This window comes from Apaloderma vittatum, unplaced genomic scaffold (assembly GCF_000703405.1).
Source record: "Apaloderma vittatum isolate BGI_N311 unplaced genomic scaffold, ASM70340v1 scaffold3679, whole genome shotgun sequence".
Taxonomy (NCBI): domain Eukaryota; kingdom Metazoa; phylum Chordata; class Aves; order Trogoniformes; family Trogonidae; genus Apaloderma; species Apaloderma vittatum.
In genome coordinates, this window is record NW_009734456.1 from 5,098 (window position 1) to 30,255 (window position 25,158).

Below are 25,158 nucleotides of genomic sequence, written 5' to 3' on the forward strand. Positions count from 1 at the left end.
TCTTGAATTCAGTGGATTAATTATGTGAAGACTCAGGATTATTAATTTTATTTTTTGTTTAATCTCACCTACGCAGTTTATACAGATGCATTTTGCAAGTCTGAACACGTAATGAGTTGCTGGTGTAGACTCCTAGTGTGCTGGCTTCAATAGGTAATTACCAGTGGAATACAGGAAAGAGGTTGTCTGATCTTAAAGACCCGTAGCAGAATGGCAGACGAGTTGTAAGAAACAATGCTCCAGCGGGGATCTATGCATCCTGCTTCAGCTCTGTTAAAATGTAAAGGCAACTCCCAAAAGGAAGGTGACTCAGTGAAGGTCAGCGTTGCCAGTGGTCGCTCCCTCCCGTTGTCTCTCTGCATTCCCCCTTCCCAAGGGCGCTGGGTGCCATGGCCGGCCTCAGGCTGCGCGGGCTGGCGGCCTCCAAGCTCTATCAGCGCCGGCAGGATCGGCTGAGTGGCACAGGGTCACTCCTGAGCAACAGGACAGATACAGCAGCTGGGATGCCTGGGTACGTCTCCGAGATGAAGAGAATGGTATCGTTAAAGCATTTTCCAGGATTTAATAGATGTCGGGGTTGGTGATGGGGCTTTTTTGTTTAAAGGAGGAATGAGCTGCGCATGGCCGGAGGGGATGAAGTCTCTTTGTTTTCATTTCCAAGTAGATTACGAAGGAAAGGACTTTCCTGATGAGAAAGCTTTCAGTTTTTAACAATAACAGGAAAGCAACAATGGAGAACCTTTCCTGTTTTGAAGCACTGTAGTAGGCTCTTCAGAACCAACGTTAGTGCTGGTGTGGTTAATGGCATTTAGGCAGTATTGGAAGTATTTAGGCACGGGGGATTAAAGAAGTGGTGGAATGCGGTAATTTTTTAAAATTTTGATAAGATTCTACTGTTCTTTCAGTTTTAGAGCTCAGTAGTCTATTTCTTAATCTATACTAGTAATAGCAAGCTAGTTGATTTTAGTTTTTGCAAAATAACTCCAGTTCAGCAGAACTTCGAATGTAGCTGCATCTTGAGACTATTTAGAACATGTCAACCAAAGCTTCTTAAATCTGCCTGAACACTTCCACTGCTTGATTTGATCATCGCTTATCCTGTGCTTCAGATTAAAATTTTACTTCTCAAGTTTCATTGAGGTTAATTTTGGGCAGGAGAGAAATTACGTTTCTTGCATTTTGGGGCAGCGATGAGCTGCAGCAGCAATATGAGATCTGCAGTTTGTGTCACTGGGGAGAGCAGTGAATATGCAGGAAAGGGGATTTTTTTCTAGAAGTCAGAATTTTTGTATTTCAGTCATTTCTGAGCAGGAGATAGACCTGGTACTTACTTGTACTTGAGCACTTGGTTTGGCTTCTCAGCTTAAGCTGTGGATCCCTCACTAGAACCCTACTTTTCCTGCTCTTTACCTTTTAGCCTTTTACTACACAAAATTGTGGCTGTGAATGTGTGAGAATTTAGTGAGGAAGGAAGGAAGAAGGCAGTGAAAGAAATGGTGATGCCCTTGAATGGAGAGGATGCTGTTCAGGAAGAATGAGCAGAATAGAAGGGACCTGTGAGAGAAAAGAAAATAAGCATTGAAAAAGCAGCAGTGGAACACAAACAAGAGTGTGAACTGAAGATAGGAAGGATCAGCAGATAAGTGCCAGACATAGTCATCTCACATTGTCAAAATGTACTTTGCTTTCAGCTGTTTAACTGTGTTTCACTGTAACCTGTAAAAGCCTTCGAGAAAGGTGAAGGCACAGTATTTTCCTCCCATGATTTCCAATTACTGTTTTTAATATTTTTTGTCAGAGTTTGTAAATGCAACAGGCTTTTCAAACTTTGATTTTTGTCTTTTTAAAAACTACAGTTTAACTTTCTCTTAAGTAGATGTGCTTAATCTGCTGTGCAGAAGGATTGCCCTTTCCTGGGCAGTATAGGCGTGCTTATAGCGCTCAGCGCTACACTAGTATGGCTTTGCAGGAGAACAAAGTTCTCATCTGCCTCCTGCACCAGGTAGATTTCAGGAGCTGGGGCTCGGTGTCTGGAAAACGCTCATCTGTCTGAGACCTCTCTTCTTGAACCTGTGCTATTGAGTGTGCCCTGCGGGGCTGCCGGAGGAGCAGGGCTGCCAGAGCAGTAACCGTTCTCCCAACGTGCTGTGTCAGGCCTGGGCACAGTAGTAAGTCTGGGAAGAGCGGAGTAGGGCGAGCAGCTCGAGCGCAGGTGGGACGACAGGGATGTGGTGCTGGGCAGGAGAATGCTCAGAGGCTGATGCTGCGCTGTGTTGAGGGAAGGAGGCTGTGAATGTATTGCTTGTATGCAGCAAGGCAGAGCATGCTTGAGATTTAATGCTATGCTGGCACGATTTTTAATAAGGCCAGGCGGGTTCAGAGGAAATGACTTTTGTAGCTGGCAGAGTGATTTAGGGGGAAAATGTCTTATCTAGGTATATTGGATGTGTTTTTCACATCGTAATTCTAAAAGCAAAGTAACCGTAAATCCACATATTTTGGCTTTACTCAGCAGATGACAGAAGATCTCTTTGGGAATTTTGAAGATCTCTTTGGGAATTTTGCCTCCTGAATTACTTGCATTTGATCCACAGCTTTTGAGCTGCTGATAGTTCTTGCTTCTCCCTCATGATAGGTCCCAGTAGTTTATGTCCTTCCTTCAGACAAGTGAGAGTAAATCAAAAGTAGTCTTGCTTCTAGTTGATGATAATTGATGAACACATTTGGGAATGATCTGTCCTATCAGTGCTGGTAAACAAGCATCACATTTTACGTCCTTTGAAATAAAGGAAGGGAAGAAGAGGAAGATTAAATGTGTATAAGAAGTTATTTGTCAAATAGACGTTATGAGTGAAGTCGTACGTGCTTGTTAATAAAAGGGTGATTTTCTTTCGTGAAAATAACAATGTTTAAAACTTGTGCATGTCTTTATGTTGTTGATGTTTCCCTGGGCTGAGTGAACACTGCTAGATGTGTGTCTTTCTAAGTAATTGGTCATGATTTACTCGAAATAATTATTGCATTGTATTGAGATTACCAAGTACCTGTGACATAGGATTATTTTTCTGTGCAAACACTGACAGACTTTCATTGCTGCTGCTGATGTTAAAGGTCTACCTGATTGTGGTTTCTGAATACAGGCCACTGTATTCTGTTCTTAGGTGAAACGTGTGAAGGAGTGGATTATTTAAAAAAAAAAAAAAAAAAAATCCTGGCTTGTACTACTAGCAAATTGGTGTTGCTGGTAGGCTGAGGAGAGATGAGGAGCCAAAAAGGGTTTTTTCCATATTGTGACCCTAAGTTGCGTTTGTAGATTTTCTTAATTTTGGTTATCCCTGTGTAGTAAGTAAGGACAAAAAGTGGTTACTTCATTGAGAGATTGGAGGCTACATGGTAGAGGAGGATATGCTGAGAGAAACACTATTAATTTCTTATTTAGCCAGATGAAGAAAAATATTTAAATAGGGAATGAACTGAAAATTCAGTGCAAGCAAAAGGAGAAATGCTGAAAATGTTAACACACATAGTTTTATCAAACGCACAGCAAATCATGCCTTGAACAAATAGGAGTTGGGTTTTTTCCTCCAACATTTTATGACAAGTTTAGGAACAGCCTTAAAGAAGTTAAATCAGTTTGGGAAAGTTTTCCAGATAAAAGTCAGTGGTAGTGACGAGATTTTGAAAGAATGGTAGAGGTAGTTGAGGGCTTTTTTTTTTTCAGCAGAAGTTCATGAACTGTTACCCTTCCTCTTTCTTTTTTCTTTATACTAGTTCTTGACTGTGAAATCAGTCATTAAGTCTAGCATTGTCCTGGCAAATATTTTTTTTCTCTTTGGACTTAAAGCTACAAATCCTCAACCATACTGTGGGGATGCGAAAAAGCCCTGGAGGGCCCTGGTTTTTATCTTAGCTACCAGTATCTCATACCCAAGTGGTGATAGCTTTCTGGGTTTTTGACTTTTCACTGTCTTACATATCTGTGTGTGTGTGTGTACATATTAGAAACCACGTTGTAAATGTTATGTTTTGTTATCTTCTGTATACACTAGTTTGTACTAGTAGACCAGAACGAGCAGAGAATACGTGTACAGGATTCCCTGGCGTGAGGACGGTGCCTCTCTGCTGAGATTTGGACAATGCCCTGGCCTCTTGTGTCTTAAAATGTTGTCTTTCTTTCTTTTTGTGATATCTGTATGGGTTTTGATCATCTCCCTATTAAAGTAATTCTTCATTCAGCAGTATGATGGAGAACTCTCTTTGACAACAAAACCAAAAAGCTTTAGAGAGGAATTAAAGAAAACAGATTTTTTTTTGACTGGGCTTTGCTGACAGAAGTGCTCCTTGCGCCTGCAGTTCCTTTTCCTGTACCTGATAGAGTCTGAGACTTCATCTGTTCCCCTGGTTGTCTAGTTGTCTGCTTCCCTTTGTCTTGCATCCATGTTTAAGATACTGAATTCTGCTAATGTTCTTATGAGAGCTTATGTTCTGCTCTCTTAGCAGTGGAAGTACTGGATTTGGGTTTTTTCCCCCCAGTCTGTAACCATTGCTAGGTCCCTGGGGATAAATGTTTAAAAAAGGAGGTAACAGCATAGAAGCTGTAGCATTTTAGCCAGCTTTCTTGGCATTTAAGTCCAACCCTCTTTTTTTTTTTTTTTTCCTTTTTCTACAGTAATACAGGCCCAATTTCCTGAACCTGTATGATAATATGATATAAAATATGACATTTTTTAACCCGAATGTATATGAATCCACTGCTTTTGGAAATGAGATCGATATTGACTATAGTGATACGGTAAAATGCTTTCAAATCTTTCTGTAGTACCTATCTATATCAGTGGCACAGAACAGGTCTCCCAATTAACTTCCACTTCTTATAAAGAAGGATTTATTTTTTGTTCCAATTTGAGAAGAATGCTGATACTTCATAGTAACTACTTCTGAGAAGTCAAAGCATGAGAAACCCACAGCTGCTTATAGTGATAAATAACTACTTCCTGTACAGTAGGTACTTTGTCAAAGATAATTTGTTAAAGAGGCAGCACGTAATGGTGAAAGATGGAGAAGAGCATTGTTTGAGCACTGTTATTTTTGGGGTTGCACAGGACCGGATAACTTCAGGAAGTTTTAATAGCCTTTCCTGTCTTTGTGTCACCAGCTTATTGTTGAAACAGAGGAAGATTCTGTATCTTACTGAACTGCAAAAAATCAGTGAGCAAACAGAGTACAAGGACTCCGCATTAGGGACTGTCCTTTCTGGGAGAGTTTCAGATGTAAATATCTTACGATTGACACAGCAAATCAAACTTTTGTCGTCACTCTTGGCACCACCATCAAAAGGATGATTTTGATGTTGCTCTTCCTCCTCCCATGCTGCTGGCAGAAGTGTTTTTGCAGCAGTGTGGTAAAGTAAAACATAAAACTATTCTGAACCTTCCAGCCTTGGTTAATTTTAACCCTGATTTGGTTGAATAAATGCTTGGTTTTTTCACAGGGAAGAGGGCACACAGGGTTACGCAGCTGAGGGGGATTGAGTAACTATGGAATATGTGAGAGTACAACTTTCTAATGAATGCAAAGCCATACCTTTAGAGCAGTGCCAAAGTTGTAAATTTTAGCTTGCGTGTAAAGGAATAAAATATCAGTGAAAATAGATGCAAAGTCGTGAATGAAAAGAGAGCAGAAAGGTAAAGCTTGGGCTATGATTGTGAAAGAGCCACGGCTGCTGTTTTCTATTAGAGGAGACAACGTTGCTCAGGAGCTGAGGTGTGATTTAGTTGTCTCCTGTAAGGGTCTCCCCACCAAATTTCAGCTGGGTTATAGTTGAGGTAGAGACTGTGTTATTTTGTGTACAGGTTCTTTTATTTTTTCCTGGCCTGTTAGTTTCTTTCATGTATGAGTAACAAGTCACAAGACGTTAGCTCGTTTGCATTGTGGCATTTCTTGTACAGCTCAGACTGTATCATAATTGTCTTTCATATGCCTTTCAGAAATTTCTTTCAGCATCAACTAAGTTCTTCTATCTCAAATATTTAGAAAAAATTTCTAACAGTTTCAATTTCCAAAGCTTTGAAGTGCTTATTCTGTGCTGTTTTGCAGAATCATTACTGATTTTTCACTGTGTATCACATTCTGTTGTTAAAACAGTTTTGGAATATTTTGAACAAAATTCCGTAGAAGCTAGAACTTTTGCACCATCGTGCATCAGCAGAATGGTAAATAAACTCTTGGGACTCCTGATATTCTCTTGCTTTTGCAACTGAGTGAGGTTAATGAATTTTTTGAGAGAGAAAAGTTGTACTTCATGCTAATGGAAGACAGTGAGAACACAGAGCAGTGCTGTGCTTGACTTCCACTAGGAATTTCAATTTCTCCAGAGATTTTTGTGTTGAAGTTAGTTTTTACTGTGGGATTACTCTGTCCTGACAGTTCTCAAATGCTGATTTCAGAGTGGAGGCTCCTAAAAGCCTTATTCTTATGAGTGAATCCCTATGTCTTCATTATCTTTCTCACCAGCACAGCCATTGCATCTGTGTCATAATCTCTCTCAGGATGACTATATTTGATAGTGAGATTTTTTTAAATGTTGATTTCATGTTTATAAAGCAAAACCCCCAACAAATACAACCTTAGGTCATGTTAGTGTTTAGGGTGTAATCCTTGCTGTTGTGTAGGAAACAGAGAGACTTGCTGGAATGCTGTTTTGCTTCTGTAACCCAGAGGAGCTTTTTCCCTGATGTTGACACGAGGCTTTGCTCATCATGGCTGTTGGCCCACTGAAGTCTTGGGATGGGTTCATCAGATTTTTTCAAGAGGGGAGAAAGTACTCGATAGGGAAATTATATTTTCAAGCCCTGGGACACATTTGCATGATGTAACTAAAAGAGTGGCGGTTGAAAGCTAAGCCGATTAGGTCTCTCAGCTTTGCTGCAAACACCGATGTGTTTGTGTTGACCTATTCCTTTGATACTCTGTCGGGATAAAAATATTTCTTTAACCTATGATCTCAAGTTTATGAAATTACAGGATTTCCTGCTTGTCCGTAATTCCGGTCCATAACTGTTTTTTAGAGCTCCTTTGTACTGCAATAAGGAAACAAGCTGTAACTAATTCCTGCAAAAAAAATGTGTTCTTGAATTTATTACCTGCTTCTTTGGTCCTTGCCACCCTTGGAATCGCAATGGCAGGAAGAAAGTATATTTTTTTACGGAGAGGTTACTCCAGATCACAGAGTAGGATATTTGTAGAGGCTGCAGATGTGGTCCATTTGGCTCAGCTGAAGCACGGGGCTGGTTTTGTTGCCTCAGGAGTGTCTGCTGCCTGCACTGCCGCCGGCTCCTTCGGGTTGTGCTTGGAGCACGAAGCCCTGGAATAGCAACGGTGGCGTATTTTTGTAGGGGTGTCTCTGACCAAACTGTACCTTTTGCTGCTGAAACATGCCTTTTGAATTACGGTTCTCTGTGAAGAGGTGTGGGAAGTAGCATGTTCAGTTTTTAGAATAACACTAACAGTAGAAATTCACTTCAGAGCAGCTTTGAATATAAAAAGAAAGAAACAAATCTTTTCAAGCAAACCATCTGTCATTTTATGTACACGTTATGTGCTTCAGGAAAACTGCTGCACAAATATTTCAAAGATTTTTTAACATGCTGGAATTTCTTTTATAGTCCCATCAATAAAGCTGTTCTCTTTCTAGTCTAGAATTCAGAAGGTGCCCAGAAAGCATAAAATAGTTTTTTCTATATCTAAAAGTGTGACAATATTGAATTTATATATTATTGGTTAGTCTGGTAGTTAAAAGAAAGATCGCATTGCAACAAGAAATGGAGACTCTTTCCTTGTAATTCTTCCCTCCCTGTTGGGACATGAGATGCACTGTTTTAAAACTACATTCTGGTGTATAGAGGACGTATACTACCATGATGGCAAGTGTGAAGATTTTGTGAAAGAGGTTAGGGTCATTCTGCATTTGAAAGGAGATAGCGAAAACACCCTTTATACGATTTCTGAGTGTGGCTTTGGGGGGTTTTTAGCCTCACTTTCTGAGGAAATGAAGCTGGTGTGTTTGCCAAGCCAGCCAGAGAGTCTTCTCTCTTTCCGTACATTTTTAACACTTATGACAATTGCAACTAAAAAACCAGAGGCATTGTATGCAATTATTTTCCACTGAATCTTGCTGGGTAGAGGGGAAAATGCCCTGATAATTCCTACAGGAAGAGGAGACTGCAGTGAGATGCCAGTGCTTTTTTCACATCTCAGAATGCTTGGAGATTCACATCGTGAGACCAGAATTCCCAGGAAGTCAGGATCATTGTGTTTGCTGCTCTTTGAGCTATTGGTTTATTTAAAATTGTGGATATCTGGTATGAGCTATTAGCAGGATGATATGATGGGGTGCAAGACTGGTGAAGCAGTCAAAAGCCTGCAGTAGGTAGGTCTGCTACATGAGCTCATTCTGCCACGCGTGAGTTGCAAGAACATTATTTCTAACTGATGTCAGGGCTGAATTGTCTCATTGGTCTTTTTTTATGTAAAAGGGAGTTTAAGGCAGTGGAAATGTTGTGTTCATAGACACTGGGGAAATTTGGATGACATAATTATACTCACGTGATTAGCTGTGCCATTGCTCATGTTCTTACTCTTGTCTTTATTCCAGTAATATGTCTGATGCTCTCGCGAATGCAGTATGTGAACGCTGCCAGACTCGATTTGATCCTGCAGAGAGGATTGTGAACAGTAACGGGGAGCTCTATCATGAAAACTGCTTTGTCTGTGCTCAGTGTTTTCGTCAGTTCCCAGATGGACTTTTTTATGAGGTGAGGTCTCATGCTGAGTGTAAGTGAAGAGAAATAGCTCCATTAAAATTACAGGAATTGGCAGAAATTCCAGAATTTTGGCAGAAATACAGGTTTCCACCTTTCTTGCATGCTTAGTTTCTTAGCACTAAACCTTCGTTGCAATTTTTTTTAGGGGCTTCCAACTTAATTTTCTTGGTTTTCTTCTCACATACTCCTTCCTATACATCAGTAACAGCAAAAACTGTGTGCTTGCTCTTTGAATGAGAGGAATTTAAAGAAGAAAATAGAAAATATTTCTTAATATATCATTAGACACAAATGAATTTTCGTCTTTATTTTTAGACATTTTGTACAAAACTTCTGATTGGGCAACTGAAATCGGTGAACTCGCTTACAAATGAGGTTGTAATATTTTCACAGAATATGTGTGAGGGGGTGCTAGAACTGGAAAACTTGACTGACCTCGATGTATTGGTCATTTTGCTGGGAGGAGCGTGCTGAGCTGTCAAGCTGTAAGAGCAGTTATTGACAAGGGCTTCTTCTCTCTTGTTTTGTTCACAGTTTGAAGGTCGGAAGTACTGTGAGCATGACTTTCAGATGCTGTTTGCTCCTTGCTGCGGGGAATGTGGTAAGATTTGGTGCCTGCCAACACCGTGGGGTGGCAGCTACAGGCCTGTGCAAACCACCCACAATTGCAGTGGCATCTTGCCCTGGGCTGGGATTGTTGAGGTCATTTTAAGGAGCAGGAGCTCTGGAAGAAGACAAAGCGTGATACCAGCAGTGATCGGGGTGTCCTGATTGTGGGAATAAATAGGGTTTTTTTTCGAAGTCAAGACTGAATACTTCTTGTGGAGTTAAAGGGGAAGGATTATGAAGGGCAGTAGACTTTTGATATGATTGTTTTCTGCACATCTCAAGGTGTTGCTTTCCTTTTACAGGCGAGTTCATTATTGGGCGTGTTATCAAGGCGATGAACAATAACTGGCACCCAGAATGTTTCCGCTGTGAGCTCTGCGATGTAGTACTTGCTGACCTGGGTTTTGTGAAGAATGCTGGCAGGTAAGGTAGTGCGGGATCTCCGAAAGTTTTATTAGTGTGTTAGTGATACAGCAGTGAAATGTTAAGAGTGGTCAGTTAGTTGTACACTGAGAGGTAAAGCTTGAAAAGGTGCAGAAGAAGCTTTAAGGAATAGCTTCTTAGGAGATGGGAAGTGGAATGAAGAACAGCATTCTTCATCCCATGAAACATAAAAAGCAGAAACTCAAGTTTAGTAGCTAGTGGATGGATTACTGAAAAGAAGGGGATTTCAAGCGAAATGCTGAATAGCAAGTGAGAAGAAGGAATTATGTGATCCCGGCCAGGCTGTTTGTCAAGTAAGCTGCTGAGTGGCAAATCAAGACATAGCAAAAGGTCAAGACAATAACTCAAGGAAAGCAAAGCCTGTTTAGCATGTGAATCCCCTGGTCTTTGGAAATCGTTCATTTTATATACAGAAATGTATAAATGAGTTATAAAGGTTGATTAATGCATTTAATTAAGAAGTAAGAAATAAAAACATAAAAAAGACCTTGTACAAAAGCATACCATGCTAAGAAAATAAACAATCCAGCAGTTAGCAGACTATGTTGCACGATTTATAATTAATTTCAGGCTTTCCTACATCTTGAGCAAAGCCTACTAGTTTCCTGGAGTTTATATTCTCACTAACTAAACGGTGAAGAGCAAAAGGAAAGGTTATAGACTTGTACCCTGTCCAGCAGGGAGTCCTCTCAGTTCGCTTTTCTCTTCCATCCTACATGCAACTTCTACGCCTTATTTTCTGGAACTGGGTATAGTTGATTTTCTTTTGACACTTAAACTTGTTAGAATGGGCTGTTGCGATTGCACTTGGAGTGTTTTGGGAATGCAGTCAGAATTGAAGCAGTTTAAGCAAGATAAAGTATGTTTGATTTCATAATTTGTGGACCAAATCTGAAATGGAAAGGAGCTCATTCCCAAAAGCATAGAAAAAGGTTATGTGTGTGTATATCTGTACATAAAAAAGTGTAGTTCACCTGTCATGTGATTTCCTGTAATATTTGTCTCCACAGCACAGAAGCGGTTGGGAACTCCTTGGGTTATTTTTCCTGCTTCTCACTGCACCTGGTATTCTCTAGTCTGCCTGTCATTTCCAGACGTATTCCATTGGATGCAGTTTATATCAGCGAGGGTAGTTAAGAGAATCCCTACTTTGTCAATAGTGAAGGAACAGTCTTGCTAGATAAGTGACCAAAAAAAATTGTAAACATGCTGTCTTTTCCTTGGGCAGATCTGTCTCAGGAACGGATCTCTACTGTTGGCACAATATAAAATTTTAAAGTAGGCTGTATGCATTGTGCAGAGGAAGAGTATTTACTGAATGCTTTGGGAATTAAGTTATTTATTTTTTTTAATGTTCATTTAATACTGTCTTTGCTCCTTTCCCTGTTCCTAAGTGTTCAGTCCTCAGTTTCACATCTTGGAAATCTGTAGAACTGTACTGTTTGCAGTTTCAGTAAGACAAGAACATGTGATCTCTTTTGTCAGGAGCGTTCTTGCTAATTACAGTCCCATAAAAACATCCTCGGGATGAGTTTGACTCTGAGTAGACTATCTCACCGTGTGTTTGTGCTCTCAGCTGATTTTGGTGGAATAGAGCGCTCTTAAGTTGAAACAGCAGCAATAGTTATGTTCACAGTTCAGATTTAGCACTTAGTGAACTTTCGTTTGTCTTACCTTCGAAAGTTTGAGGCAGCGTTACAGTCTTTTTAACGCAAAACAGATTGCACAAAGCCTCACGGAATTTCTCAGCTACAAAAAAATACATAACTGGGTCAAAGGCACCATTTAGACTCGTGAGGCAGGAAGTGATGCGGTTACTGAGGGCTAGAATACGCTGTGTTTCACAAGAAGTTTTGGTCCCGTTGTAGTGGAGAATATAAATGTAGCGATTGACATGATAAGGTACAAAGCAAATGAGAAAGATGATCAGGACCATGATGATCATTTTGATTGCTTTTTCCTTCAGGTGTTTCTCGACTCTGGTGCCACTCTTGAGGCTACGGATGATTAGTAGGTAGCAAGTCACTGTAGTAACGAACGGGAAGGTGAATGCCACCGCTAAGGACACGAGGGCGTGGCGTGAGGCCTTTTCTCTGTAGAGCTGCAGGCACACGGTTGTGTTTTTCATCTCGACTGTCTGCACACTGAGCAGCAGGGGGGCCATCGCAACCCCAACTATAACCCATAGGAAGGCACATGCCAAATGGGCGTAAAGGGACCTGCGGAGCTTGATGGACTTCACAGGGTGCACGATGGCAAGGAAACGGTCAATGCTGATACACATGAGGAAGTAGATACTGGCGTACATGTTGAGGTAAAAAAGGAAGCCGGTGAGTCTGCATGGGATCTCACCAAACGGCCAGTGATTACCCGAAAAATGGTACACCAGCCGGGTGGGAAGTACCAGCACAAAGGACAGGTCAGCCACAGCAAGATGCATCAGGAAAATATTGGCAGGTGTGCCTGACTTTTGGTCCCGGATGAAGAGCCAAAGAGCCAGGGCATTGCCAACAAAAGCCAGGATGAAGTCCAGGAAGTAGAAAGTGGCAAAAAGAATGTTCTCGAGGTGTGTCTCTTTACCGCATTGCTCTGAGGTTTCCAAAGAGAAACTTGATTGATTTGAGCAGTTCAAAAGTAGGCTTGAGGAATCTGCTGGGCCATTCATTTCTCACAGTTTTGAAGGAAGATGACCCAAAAACCTGAAAGAATTGAGACAGTATATTACAAAAGAGACTGGGTTTATAAAAGAAAAAAAAAAAAGCCCACAACACAAAAATCCACTGATAAAAAAACCCCATGGACATCAGCGATGTCTCTTGTTTGCTAGTGTTGGTATTTGATACAACGTATCAGTCTCAGTTTTAACCCTTATATTATAATTCTGAATACGTCCTGCTCAGCTGGGTTTTCCAGACTGTTAATTCCTGTTGAAGGAAGCCCCATGAAGAGCTGGCTAGCTGATTATGAGCTTGTCCCCAACCTGTGCTGAGATCCGTTGAATAAAAGTCACGAAATGCCTATGTGTCTAGTGAATGGAAGAGTGGAAGTGGGTTCTGTATGTCTGGGTAGAAAGTATTTGCTATGTTTAATTTGAAAGCCTCATTCAAAACTGAAGAGCCAGAACTCTTTGAGTCAGCTTTTCTGAGCACAGGTATCTGTTGTAGGGTGACCTAGCTTAGAATATCTGTCTTGTTCCTAGAAGGGAGGAAAGACAGGTCTGGTATTGCCATTACTAAAAAAAAAATTGCAAGGTCCCTGAAAATCTTAGAGAATTATTTTAGTCTAAAATCATCTAGTTCCAATATAGGAGGAAGCTTTTCAGATGGGTAGCAGCGTTTTATTTGAACAGTGAAAAGCACTGAATTGACTCAAAAAAGATTATTTGTTGTGCCCATGCTGTCGGTTACTTGTCAAAGTAATGCAACTTTTTTCTTCTCCCAGCATAACTCTCTTCCTCCCTCCAAAGCCTGAACTCTGCTGTGGCTTATCTAGAGCCTTTTCCAAGTAGCAAAGAAAACTGAGCTTAGCTTTGCCAGTCTCTGTTGTCTTTCTGCAGGATCCTGAACGGCATCAACAAAAAATGAGAAGATTTTCTGGGCATCTACCTCTGTCTCATCTGTGGGTGTGTGTGGCAGGGAGATGCAGGCAGTCTGAATTTCCAATTTATTCCTTGGGTTCCTCAGAGATGTTACAGTATGTGCAGCAGTACCTCCCTTGTGCTCACCCCTGCATTTTGTACTGACTGACCGTTTCTCCGTAACACTTAGTATATCTTTAAATACATCTATTTTCCTCTACTGAAATTACAATTTTAAGATGGTTGCTGATGTTCTTAGGCCAAATTTTTAGTCTCAGGTGGATGCTATGCTGTGTGCTGAAGTCTTACATCATTAGACAGTTGATCCAAGGCATTACACAATCCATCCAGCATTGCAATAGAACTGATTATTATTGGTGGAACTGATTTATATTATTGGTGGCTAAGAAAGTGAAATGAGATTAAGAACAGACCAATGTATTGGAAAAGGTAAACAAAATTCCAGGGTAACTACCATCTTTTGCTTGGCTGCTGTCACTTTCAAGTGGACAGAAAACTGCAAGCCCTAGAGATTAATATGCTGGACTGTTTCTGTTCAGCTCACAGTTGAAGAGACAAAAGTCAACAGAAGGGAGACTGAATGAAATTCAGAAACTGAAATTTCTTCACTTGGCCGCAGTGGGGCCTTCTCACTCCATGCGTTGCCTGAATACCCTGCACATGTATGGCACAAAAAGAAGACTTGGGGCTTGAGTGTACGGGTCTGCGCTGCCTGTTGTCAGCTTCTTTCTAGTCCTAGAGACGGCAACAAAATTAATATCCTGAAATTACTAGATGTGTGTGTGCAAGGAGAACTGTACCACCCTTTCTTCCAAGGGACATTTTATCTGTACAAATACAAGTGAAATCTTGTTTTCGTGTGCAAAAGGAAAATTCCTTGTTCTGGTTTTCCTTGTGAATTTCCTGAATTTGCAGAGGAGCCCGCAATTTTTCTTTACAGTGTTTATCTGTCCCTTACGAAGTAAAACCGTGCAACTGCTATTGAACACAAGATTCTGATGTTGGTATGTGATGGTAATGTTGAATGCTCAAATAGTTGTCTTCTGTGGTTGGAATTAGTTTAAGTATGTATTTTTCTGTTACATGCCAAAGGAGAAATACGATGAAACCATGCCTTTTTAGTGGCTGTTAATTTACACTCATACCTATCACCTGATGTTCTGGCTACGCAGCCTTTTCTTGTGTCAGGCACTTTGCTTAAATATGCTTTTCATCTACAGCAAGTGTGATCAGGTGATCTTTATATACACACCTGTCAGTGACTGGGTGGTCTGATGGCTCAGCGTTACTCTCTACGTGGTTGTGACACCACTGAGAAGGGAGTAAGTGCTGGCTTGGGGCAACTGAAAAGGCAGAAGCAAAGGTTGTCTCATGGAACAGGCAGGGACATCGCATGTCTTAATGATTTAAATCAGGAAGCGAAGCAATAAGCAGGCTTTTTCCTTGTTTACAAGCTAAACGTTAAGGGTTTAGCAGCATAATACGTTGAACTGATGCTGTTTGAGCTATTTCCTAAGGAGGATCTTTGGGATTGACTGAAAAGTCAGGAGTTTTGTCCTCACTGATGGCAGTGTTGAGTCTGCCATGGATTTCTATCTGGATATGCTTTCTCTGCAAAATACTGTGTGGTGGAATAGAAAGGAAAATACCAGAGCAATCTAGAAGCCCAGTGTGTCAGTGTCAGGAAGGGAGAGGCTTAGAACTAATGATAAAATCGAAATAGATTCAGTCTTTTCAAATGAGTGCCTTCCTAGGAGAGCTGCTGTTAGCCAATTTGCTTTTTAGAGCAAGGTGAAGGGAGGTATTTCTCATTGCCTGGTCAGAAATCATAGAACATGGAAGTGGGCCTCTTTCTAATTTTGCTTAGGTTTTAACTTGGAAGGGAATTTTATTGAGGTTTTAAATTTTTTTTTCAATTCTTTTTGTTGACTTGAAAATTGTGGTGTAGCACCTGAGTGGGTAGGAAAAAAGCTGACATGTCCCTAGAATGAGTTGTTGAGCTTATTTTTAGAATTAATATGTTTTCAGCAAAATGCTACAGCTTTACAAAAGTTGTAGTTCTTTGATGGTGTTCTGTAGATGGTGTGGAAAGCTCTTTGCTGTTATTTACAGTTCCATTTCTATTTTGCCTAGTTTTCCTATCAATTTTAAAATAAATGCTGTTAATTTTTAGGTTTTTCTTTCTTTTTGGTTTGTAACACTTATAAAAAAGCACTCAGAGCCGTGGAAAACTTCATGTACTAGTCTGTCTGAATGCTCAGAGCAAGCTAGAAACCTTCCCAAATGACCTAGAACGCGTAGTTTGTGTGAAGCTATATGATGCAAGAGGCTTTGACTCCACAGACAGAAAACTCCTTTCGGAATCTGGCTCATGACCCAATAATTTCCGCTTGGGTTGCACTTTTGGTGTTGTGAGAATATTTAGTGATTTATGTATTGCTAAACAGAGCACTATTCTGGAATAAGCCATTATCCCAGGCCTCCCATGGCTGAGCTCTAATGGGGATGTCACTGCTCATTTGAAATGCGGGCACACTGACCGTATTTTATGCCCCGTTTCTCTTCTGCACAGAAACAAGCACGGTAACAATGCACGAGGCTGTCAGTGTAGACACAACCTGATTATTCTCTCAGCAGATGCTCTATCTGCCATTAATGAAACGGTTAATTGGCAGAAGAAATATCTGGCTCATCCTAAGTTAGCTACCTGACTCGTCTGGAGCTTTTGGTATAAAGCCCACTGCAGATAAATTTGAACTATATGTTGTGGTTTGCAGTAGATATCAGAAATTCCTTCCTGTTCTTGCTCTCAGCTAGAGAAGTTTCTGATTTGGGATTATGTTAATTTGTGTATTTTCATGATTGCATGTCTTGTCAAATGGGAATGTCACATGTCTTTCACAGAAAGTGTTCTTCATTAGAAATAGTCCACTTCTTACTGAAATTATTCTTCTGAAAATCACTCCCCGCTGAGCCTCCCACTCTTCAGCTGAAATACTTGCTTCTTGTGAGCACCAAGGCAGTGTCAGAGAGCACTGGACATACAACTGTCAGATTTCCTGGCACAACTGAATGTACATTAGGTACAGAAGTTTGAAAACTTCTATGTTTTGGAGGAGTGGTGTAAGGAAGAGTGAGGAAATTATTCTTTGACATTCAAAAATGCTTCTTCGTTTCAAACATTTTCATTATATTCATCTGCCTCTAGGTGTGTCTTTCCACCTTGCTGACACCGGGTAAAACTAACGCCATTAGGAAAGCTCCTTCGTTATTCCCCTAACAGAAGTTTGTCTCTTACCTCTTTACAGTGCAGTCCCGTGGGTAGAGTATAGGGTCCTTTGAGGGAAGACCACAAGGAACTCCTGAGCAGCGAACCAAATAGGAGCAGCAACGGTGAAAACAACGAGGCGATCCAAAAAGAGCACGCAGTTGCAGAGTGGCTGAGGGTGGAGAGGGGAGCCCCTCTATATAGTGTCCTTCTAGCTCTGATAGTGCATTATCAGCTCAGTCACACAACAGAGCAGGGGAGAGGACACCCCAGCGCTGAAGAGCGATCTTCATCCCAGCTGAGCTCTTGGCACTGGCGCTGCTGCTGCCGTTATAGATATGACTCTTGTATGAATATTCCAGTGTCTGTGGTGCTTACTAAAGGCTGCTACTGAACTCCCAGCCGTGAACACAGGCTCCTTGGAGTCCTCTGATTATTTTAGGAGGGTGGAGAGAAGCATTGTTTGGGGGCAGTCTGGTATTAATAGACACAACAGGACATTTCAGAATGGGATAATTCCATAATGGTGGGAGCGGGGAGGGAGAGAGGGAGCGGGGCGGCTGCTATGGTAACAGCTTAGCCTGTCCAACACTTCCCTTTGCTTGCAATAGAGGAGGGTCTATGGGACCGCAGAGAGCATTTGGGAGTGGGGAGGGGTTGATAATGGTTTATCAGTGCGAATGGCTGAAGGCATCTTATTCAGCTGAATGAGAGGGGTCTCTTTCAGGACACTTGCTTCAGGGTCCCTATGTCCTGCCCCGTATAATTACTCTGCATTTGACAGTGCCGAATAAAATTGATGCCTTTATGCTGAGATGAGCACAGCTGCATGTTTCCTTATAATGGGGTGCTGTCTGCTTATTCTGGACTCCGTCTGGGCAGACGGTAGTTCCAGCCCTGGAAAGAGACACTTGCTGACAGGAGGACTCAGATTTGGAGAGAATAATAATGATACTTAGCACTTAGACAGGCGCCTGCCAGCTGAGGGTCATAAATGTTTGAGGTCGCACAACAACATCTGTGTTGTATTCTTATCCCCATTTTACAGATCTAAGGGTAAGTGATTCATCACAGCAGAATTTTGGAAGGGAGCCTGCAAAGAACGTACTACTTCAACCATAAATCTACCCTTTCCATTTGAACTTTTCCTTTTGTCTGGTGTCTTTTGAGAAGGACCCGTAAATCTCAGCGAGTGTTTTGCATAGTGATACAGTGAAAGGAATTAAGGAGGCTTGTACGTTTTGTGACAAAGAAACCCACAGAAATCATTCCTCTGTCATTTTTGTTTTATCATAATTTCTTCTCAGCCTGCAGCATTGCAGCTAGAGGGGAAGGTAATAGGCAAGTAAACTCAAAGAGTTTCTCCTCAGAGCTCCTACGTATTGCAGTAAAACTGGTGGATTCCATCAGCCTTTACAAAATTTTTTTATGCCTTTGCTCAGGCTTTTCTACCACAGATTTGGCTGGTCTACCTGTTCAGGACTGTACTTGTAATATGTTCTAGAACATGTGATAGGTACCCAGTTACATTTACTACATAAAACTGTAAAATCTCATAGTTCTTTATTTTCTTTAACTTAGGACTAAAAGGAATTTATAGGCAGAAGAGCTAGTCTTCAATGGCCTCTTGTTCGTCCTAGCTATTGACAGCTAAGGAATCCAGCCATGGTAAAGGCATTGAAACAATGTGCTTTGGTTTAATACCTTTTATTCTGTCTCCTCAACTCTCTGCCAGTGCTGTAATGCCCTTGTTATGACTGGATCCTGTAGTCAGCAATAGAGAGAGGATGTTGTCACCTTTCATTGCCCCCATCTCTAAAAGGATCTAGAAGAACTGGAAAGAATACCTGGAAGAATGGCAGAGTGATATCCCTGATGATTCCCTCGGTGAACGTTGGAGGAGTATTCTAAGGAAATACAACTCCATGACTGCTCTATCCACATATTCTTGTCTGTGCAACTGGTGTGAAAGGCAGGATACTAAACTCAGTTATGTTTAGTCTGAGCTCAGATGACACTTCTGTTACATAAAGTACATCCCACAGCATGCACTACACATTATTTTAGAAGAAAGAATTTCTTAATATTTTCTTCTCTTTACTTCTCTTTACCAGGCATCTGTGTAGGCCGTGCCATAACCGTGAAAAAGCTAAGGGACTGGGCAAGTACATCTGTCAGAAGTGCCACTTGATAATTGATGAGCAACCTCTGATGTTTAGGAACGATTCCTACCATCCGGATCACTTCAACTGCACCCACTGTGGGTATGTTCTCATATTCTAAATTCTTACAAGAAAGGAGAAGGACAAACAGTACAGTCACCAGTGCAGTTCTTTCCAAGGCCTAAGCTTCGCTGCCTTCACATTGTTGAACAAACAGAAATGGTGTGAGGAGAAATTAAAAGATATTTGGAAAGCCTATGGGAACTTTAGTTTTATTTTGTCATTCAATGTTATTTTATCCTAAACTTGAATGACGCTAATTTATACTGAAAATTAAAATAGTTCCTTGGTATGAGCTTACCTGCAAGGCTGTGTGCAGAATACCCTAATAGTGGTGTTCCAAGATAGCTGTTACCAAGCTATTTAAAGTAGTTTCACTTTGCATTCCTGGATAGCCAAAAAAAAAAAAAAAGATGAGTTGATGAGTTGTCTCAAGCTTTTGGCAGAGTCCGTTACTGTGCTGATCCCTGTCTGACCTGAATTACTTACTGTGAAGGTGGTCTAAGTGGAGCACAGTGCTGAAGAATAAAGTAAATGGCTCAGGGCTGAGCATTACTAGGATGGTCCTTGTACCTGAGCTGTCTCATTCAAAGGTATCTTGAGTTTTTGCCTGACACTGCTCTCTTCCATGTAAGTGCATCTCATGTTTCTGCCAGAGTGTCTGGCCAAAGACATGATACTTCCTCTATGATCCTTTGTCTGGCAAACTGAGGAAGCAATTTTAGGAAGGTGAATTGAAAGTAACTACCTTAATTTCAGGACTCTGCCTTTGTAGCGTGAGTGTTGTGAATGTTGCAGAAGTATGATAACTTTCAAGTTTAGTCTTCCAGACCTTCATCTTGGGCTCTAAAGAGCTTGCTCGGTGCACTTAGCTTCAGCAACGTGTTTGTGTTTTCAGGAAGGAGCTGACTGCTGAGGCCCGGGAGCTGAAGGGAGAGCTGTATTGCCTGCCCTGCCACGACAAGATGGGAATCCCCATCTGCGGAGCCTGTCGCAGGCCCATTGAGGGACGAGTGGTCAATGCTCTGGGGAAGCAGTGGCATGTTGAGGTGAGGCCTCTCTGAACCTGAAACTTCCTTTGGGAGCCGTGTGGGGAGAGGAGTAGTGCGAGCTGGAAGCTGTGGATATTCACGTGATCTGTAATACATGAATTCAGACAAAAAGTAATTGCTTGTGTTTCAGATAGTCTTCGCCTTATGGAAGTGAATGAGTGCAGCAGCGTCATCAAGGTTGTCTGCGAAAGCTAGGCTCTCACGGCAGTCATAACCTGAAGTGTAAAATGTCTGAATTGCATCGTAATGATTCTTGCAGAATATGATTCACTGAACAGCATTTACTTACTAATGAATTTATATTTTTACTATGATCCCAGTTAACAGGTTCCTAACAGTGTTAGAATTTGTAAATAGGCAGAGCCAGTGCAATTCTTACTTCTTAAGCCTTCTCAACTCATTGTTTCCATAAGTTTCCACTGAGTCATCACAGCTTGCTCTGAAGCTTTTTAGTGATTGATGTTTTTAGTGATTTAAGCATCCTAGGGCTTGAACTGAGAGAGATGCTGCTGCTTTTTGAAGTGCTTTCATACCAACCATGTTTTATATTCCTGTTTCTCTTCTCTGAAACAAGCAAGATAACAGTCTGCAAATCCATCAGGATAGACACAGAACAATTGCCTTTTCAACAGTTCTTCTGCCTATCTTCAATACAATTCTTAATTAATCTAGAAGACTAAATATTTCCTCTTTTCTTTTACTTCCATAAATATTTTCCTGTCTCTGAGTTTCTTTAAAGCATTAAGAGGTAACAGTTTTAAACTTTTTTTAAAAAACTTTTTTTTAAAAAAACCTTTTTTTAAACAGTTTTATACCATTAAACGGTTTTTCCCCTCCCTGGGAAGTGTCCAAGGCCAGGTTGGATGGGACTTGGAGCAACTTGACCTGGTGGGAGGTGTCCCTGCCCATGGCTGGGGAATTGGAACGAGATGATCTGTAAGGTCCCTTCCAACCCAAACCACTCCATGATTCTGTAATTAAATGTCTGATACCGAGCTGTGATTTGTAGCTGTGCAGGTTTTACCCTGGGGATGGAAAAGTCACTTTGCCTGTCATTGAATGTCTTTTTTAATTTTACAGCATTTTGTTTGTGCCAAATGTGAGAAGCCGTTTTTGGGGCATCGACATTATGAGAAAAAAGGACTGGCGTATTGCGAAACTCACTATAATCAGGTAAATTCTATCATCTGTACTCTAGGTATTTGCTCTGACTGGCAAATGCTTTGTTCATTTTACATATGCAAAGCTCTGCAGATTTTGCATAATCTGAACTTTTAGAGGCAATGCAATATGAAGAGATTAGTGAGATTTAACAGAAAAAAAATAGTTTTTCTTGGTAGATGTGAAAAGAGATGCTTAGAACAGAATAGAAATATCTTGAGGATATTGATTTTTCATACTGACTGTGGGCTGTGATGAAAATTGCTGTAATTGTGCTCCAAAACTATTTGTGTGGACTACTTTGATAATTACTTGCTTCCATTGTCTAACACAAATGTTGTGCTGTCTAAAGCATAATAAAAGTGTGCTTCAAAAGCTGTTCAAAGTGTATTTTTTCTGTATAACTACTGAACAGCAATAAGTTTGGTATTTTCTTCTACCACATAAATTAATCTCTCTCTTCAGAGTTAAGTGTTACTGTTCAAAGTAGCTCTAGGTTTTGTTTTGATGTTTATAGTTAAGCATCAGGAGATGTTTGTTTAGAGAAAGCATCATACTCTACCAGTCCTTTTTTCTCCAAATTGCCGCATGTACAGGACTTTAAAATCGTATAATAGAGGTAGAGTGTGAGGCATCAACAAAAAGGGTTTTGTAATATGTAGTGGTATGAGAACCAAAGGAACATAGACTGCTTGGCAAGTGTATGAGAAGTTATTCAGAAGATATAAATTGGTATATTTGGGGCTGCTGCGATGTCTCGAACTCTTTGATTGTTAGAATTTAATGTTCGCACCAGCTGTGTAATTTGGGGAGCATGAGTAGTCAGTAACATGAGTTCCTGTTCTTATTTCTTTTGCTGTGCAGCTCTTTGGAGATGTCTGCTACAACTGCAGCCACGTGATAGAAGGAGATGGTAAGATTTGTTCTCTCCTCCTTTTGGGTTGCTGTCCTTGTTACATTTGTTAGTGCAGCTGTTGCAGTCGCACAGTTGCAAGGCGCCAGTGTGTCTTTTCACATCTGGCCTCATTTGAATTTGGATACAAATCTGAATTCAGATAATCTATCAGTTGCCTCTTATTTTGTGCTTTTGCTTTTGCAGTGGTATCAGCTCTTAACAAAGCCTGGTGTGTGAATTGCTTCTCCTGCTCCACCTGCAACATCAAGCTCACACTGAAGTAAGTCAGTGTTTATGTTGTGGACCATATGGGACGTTTGTCCCTAAGGCAGGGTATCAGCCTGGGGCAGCCGTGGACCAGTGCCTGTCTAAGGGGCAATATACCTTGTCTCTGTAGGAGCAGGTGCTTATAATTCTACTGATTTCAGAACTCAAAGGGAGCAGAGATTCAGCATCCTCTCTGATTTACTTTCCTTCGTTAATCTGTTGGGTAAGAAGAGAACTCATTCAGCAGTACAGAGGGAAGGCTCTAAACTTCCAGTAACTACCTGTCCTGAAATACCTGCAGCCTCCACGTCTCCCTCAATGCTCCCCTCAATTACAGTATTTGCCATCGCATAGATTGTTTTCCAAGAAAATATTATGCTAGTTAGAAAATATTATTGCTAGTCCTTCTGATGTGTAGAAGACAAAGAGAAAACAGAGCAATCCTACACATTTTTCCTTTCTCAGGTTCAAACCCTTATCCTACTATGCTGTGTTGGCCCCACTGGCCTTGCATGAGAAGGAACACTTAATTCCTCACAAAGAGGATCTTTGAAGTGATGCTTCGTTTTATGACCACATTATTATTCTAGACTGTTGAATTCAAATATGTAGCAAAATCTTGCTCCTTATTTGACTAGCAGTAATGAAGACCCTATTTCCCAGATAAGAACCCAATCTCTGTACTCACTTGACCAGATGAGGAAGTGAATTGTTTTATAGATGCAGCACAACACAAACAACAGCACTTACATAGATGCGCGGAGACTTGATTTAGTGAAGCACAGAGTTTGCAAATGCCATTTTCATAACTTGCTGTTCTTTGTGTTATAGGAATAAGTTTGTGGAGTTTGACATGAAGCCTGTTTGCAAGAAGTGCTATGAGAAATTCCCTCTGGAGCTGAAGAAACGCCTGAAGAAGTTGTCAGAGCTGGCATCCAAGAAGGCACATCCCAAAGCTCTGGATTTAAACTCTGCTTAAACAGGTCTGTCAGTCTACTGACTGCACTCTTAGAGTCACAAGCTGCTGCTCACAGCAGCTGTTGATTACAGAGGCAATCACTAAGAACAAGTGAAACCAAAGATAAGTAATACCTTCCCCTGCTTCTGATAACGTAGTTTGCATCTTGACTATCGTATTTCTCAAGAAATTGTCTATTAACACTGGCAGAAAGAGGAATATGATTTCTGCTGGAGCAGTTTACAGGCTGGTTATTTGCTAGTAACAACTTACTCTGCCTTTGTGGAATTGGACACAGTCTTCCCTTCCTTAGTTGAACTCTATCTCTCTCTCTATTCCTCTATAGTCTAAGGAATTCAGAAACAGTGGTTTGAGTGTAGGGCTGGAAGAAATGCAGGATTTGCTCTTTTTCAGTAAAAGTATAAAAATTTATCTTAGTCTGGGTGAAGACTTTAATTTTTTTATATGTAGGCAAATATTCTGAAAGCTGTCGCTCTTTCCTACATGCACATTGTTCTGGTTTTTCTCTACATTCCTACTGAACATATATGGGTGCTGTACAGTCCTTCTGGTTTGCAGGTTTACTGGAAAAGCCCCGAAAGCAGTGGTTATGGCGTCTGCACTGACAGCTTGTCTGGCTTAGGTCCAGTGTTAAGACAGCTGAAGAAGTTTGCTTTTCTGTTTCATTGTTCAACACTAAGGAGATTTCAGTTGTCAAGGCCACGTCAGCCTCTTCAGAATAGTTGGGCTCTCCTTAAGGAGGAGGTGGCTATGGGAGACAAAAGATTTCGTTAGATACTGACACTGTAATTTTCTCAGTTTGTTCTCTACTACATCGTGGGTACTAGAGCTTCTAGTGGCCAACACAAAGCTGACAATTCTTGAGGCAATATGGCTGGAGCCTTGATTATTCTTCAGAAATCAAATTGATAATGTGGTACCAATTTAAGCACTTCAGTTTCCCCATGCTTCTCACTGTACGTGACAGGTGAGTACACGCTTGTTGGTCACACTCCCAAAAGCCCAATTACATCACATGGTTTCCAATATTTAGAGTTAGAAGCAATTGTGGCCTTATGCAGAAGAACTCACAGAAGTGCTTTTCTTAAAGTTTTCACCCAGCTAAGAGTTTGCCATCACCTTTCTTCTTAAGACCTGAGTGTACTTAAAGAAGGGACCTCAGACATGAATCTGTACATGTTAAGTGTATAGTTCTGCTCTGTAGTTTTGCCTGTCACTGATGAACTTTCACTGGTCTTACTGTCTCTGCTAGTACAACCAAAGGTGCTAAGAAATTTACTGGTTTTGAACATTCTTAATATTTCTTTAGGGCAGTGCTGTTAGTGGTGCTCTTTCTGAGTCCACCTGTGTTTTGTGTAACCACAGTGAGCTTCTGAGACCTCTGGAGGTGTCTCGCAGTTTCTCAGGCTGAACTAAGCTGAGTAGCCTGAAAATCCCTTCCCGTGAATAGTTGGAGACTGCGCCTGCCCTTTTATGAGGTTAACAGCATGAAAGGCGCTGGAGAACTGCTGCCCCTTGCATGATTTAAATCTTCCCAAACCTGCTAGTTTAGCAGGCCAAATAAACACAGCAGTTGGGCCTGGGCACCACCCTGCAGTCCTGGGTGATACCACACCAGTGGTGGGAAGTGCTGGTTAACCGTGTGCAGATAAGAATCCCATGTGCCAGTCCATCTCTTAGATACTCACTGGTTTTGCTGATTCAATTTCCTTCAGCTGCTTTGATTTTTGTTGCCCTAAGTTACCATAAACTTTTATCTGGGATATACTGCATCCCCTAGAACACTGGTGAGGGTATCGGCCTATTTTTAACAGTAGAACTCTTCCATCCTCTTCTAACCA

The 25,158-nt window shown here is 41.1% G+C and overlaps 2 protein-coding genes across 3 annotated transcripts; one reads left to right on the forward strand and one right to left on the reverse strand.

The window, feature by feature from the left end:
• The first annotated feature begins 389 nt into the window (after positions 1 to 389).
• Positions 390 to 23,592, forward strand: LIMS2 (LIM and senescent cell antigen-like domains 2). Of its 2 annotated transcripts, XM_009876258.1 has the most exons (11): positions 390 to 456; positions 1,131 to 1,167; positions 8,654 to 8,813; positions 9,357 to 9,423; positions 9,734 to 9,854; positions 18,856 to 19,005; positions 19,862 to 20,012; positions 21,096 to 21,188; positions 22,041 to 22,089; positions 22,276 to 22,351; positions 23,170 to 23,592. In XM_009876258.1, the coding sequence occupies exons 1-11, from the start codon at positions 390 to 392 to the stop codon at positions 23,315 to 23,317; spliced, it is 1,119 nt and encodes a 372-aa protein (XP_009874560.1). In that variant the 3' UTR covers positions 23,318 to 23,592. The 2 variants fall into 2 exon arrangements, with proteins under 2 accessions (XP_009874560.1, XP_009874561.1); XM_009876259.1 differs by lacking the exon at positions 1,131 to 1,167 and having other exon boundaries at positions 390 to 466.
• Positions 11,506 to 12,540, reverse strand: GPR17 (G protein-coupled receptor 17). Its single transcript, XM_009876257.1, has one exon. It carries the CDS (start codon positions 12,538 to 12,540, stop codon positions 11,506 to 11,508), a length of 1,035 nt encoding a protein of 344 aa, XP_009874559.1.
• Positions 23,593 to 25,158: the final 1,566 nt, after the last annotated feature.

Bases quoted from the DNA above. Each gene is read 5' to 3' on its own strand.
- LIMS2 (XM_009876258.1), top strand. From the start codon at position 390: ATGGCCGGCCTCAGGCTGCGCGGGCTGGCGGCCTCCAAGCTCTATCAG. The intron at 457-1,130 runs GTGGCACAGGGT...TTACTTCTCAAG, and splicing joins GCGCCGGCAGGATCGGCTGA to TTTCATTGAGGTTAATTTTG. The intron at 21,189-22,040 runs GTAAATTCTATC...TTTGCTGTGCAG, and splicing joins GCGAAACTCACTATAATCAG to CTCTTTGGAGATGTCTGCTA.
- GPR17 (XM_009876257.1), bottom strand. From the start codon at position 12,540: ATGAATGGCCCAGCAGATTCCTCAAGCCTACTTTTGAACTGCTCAAAT.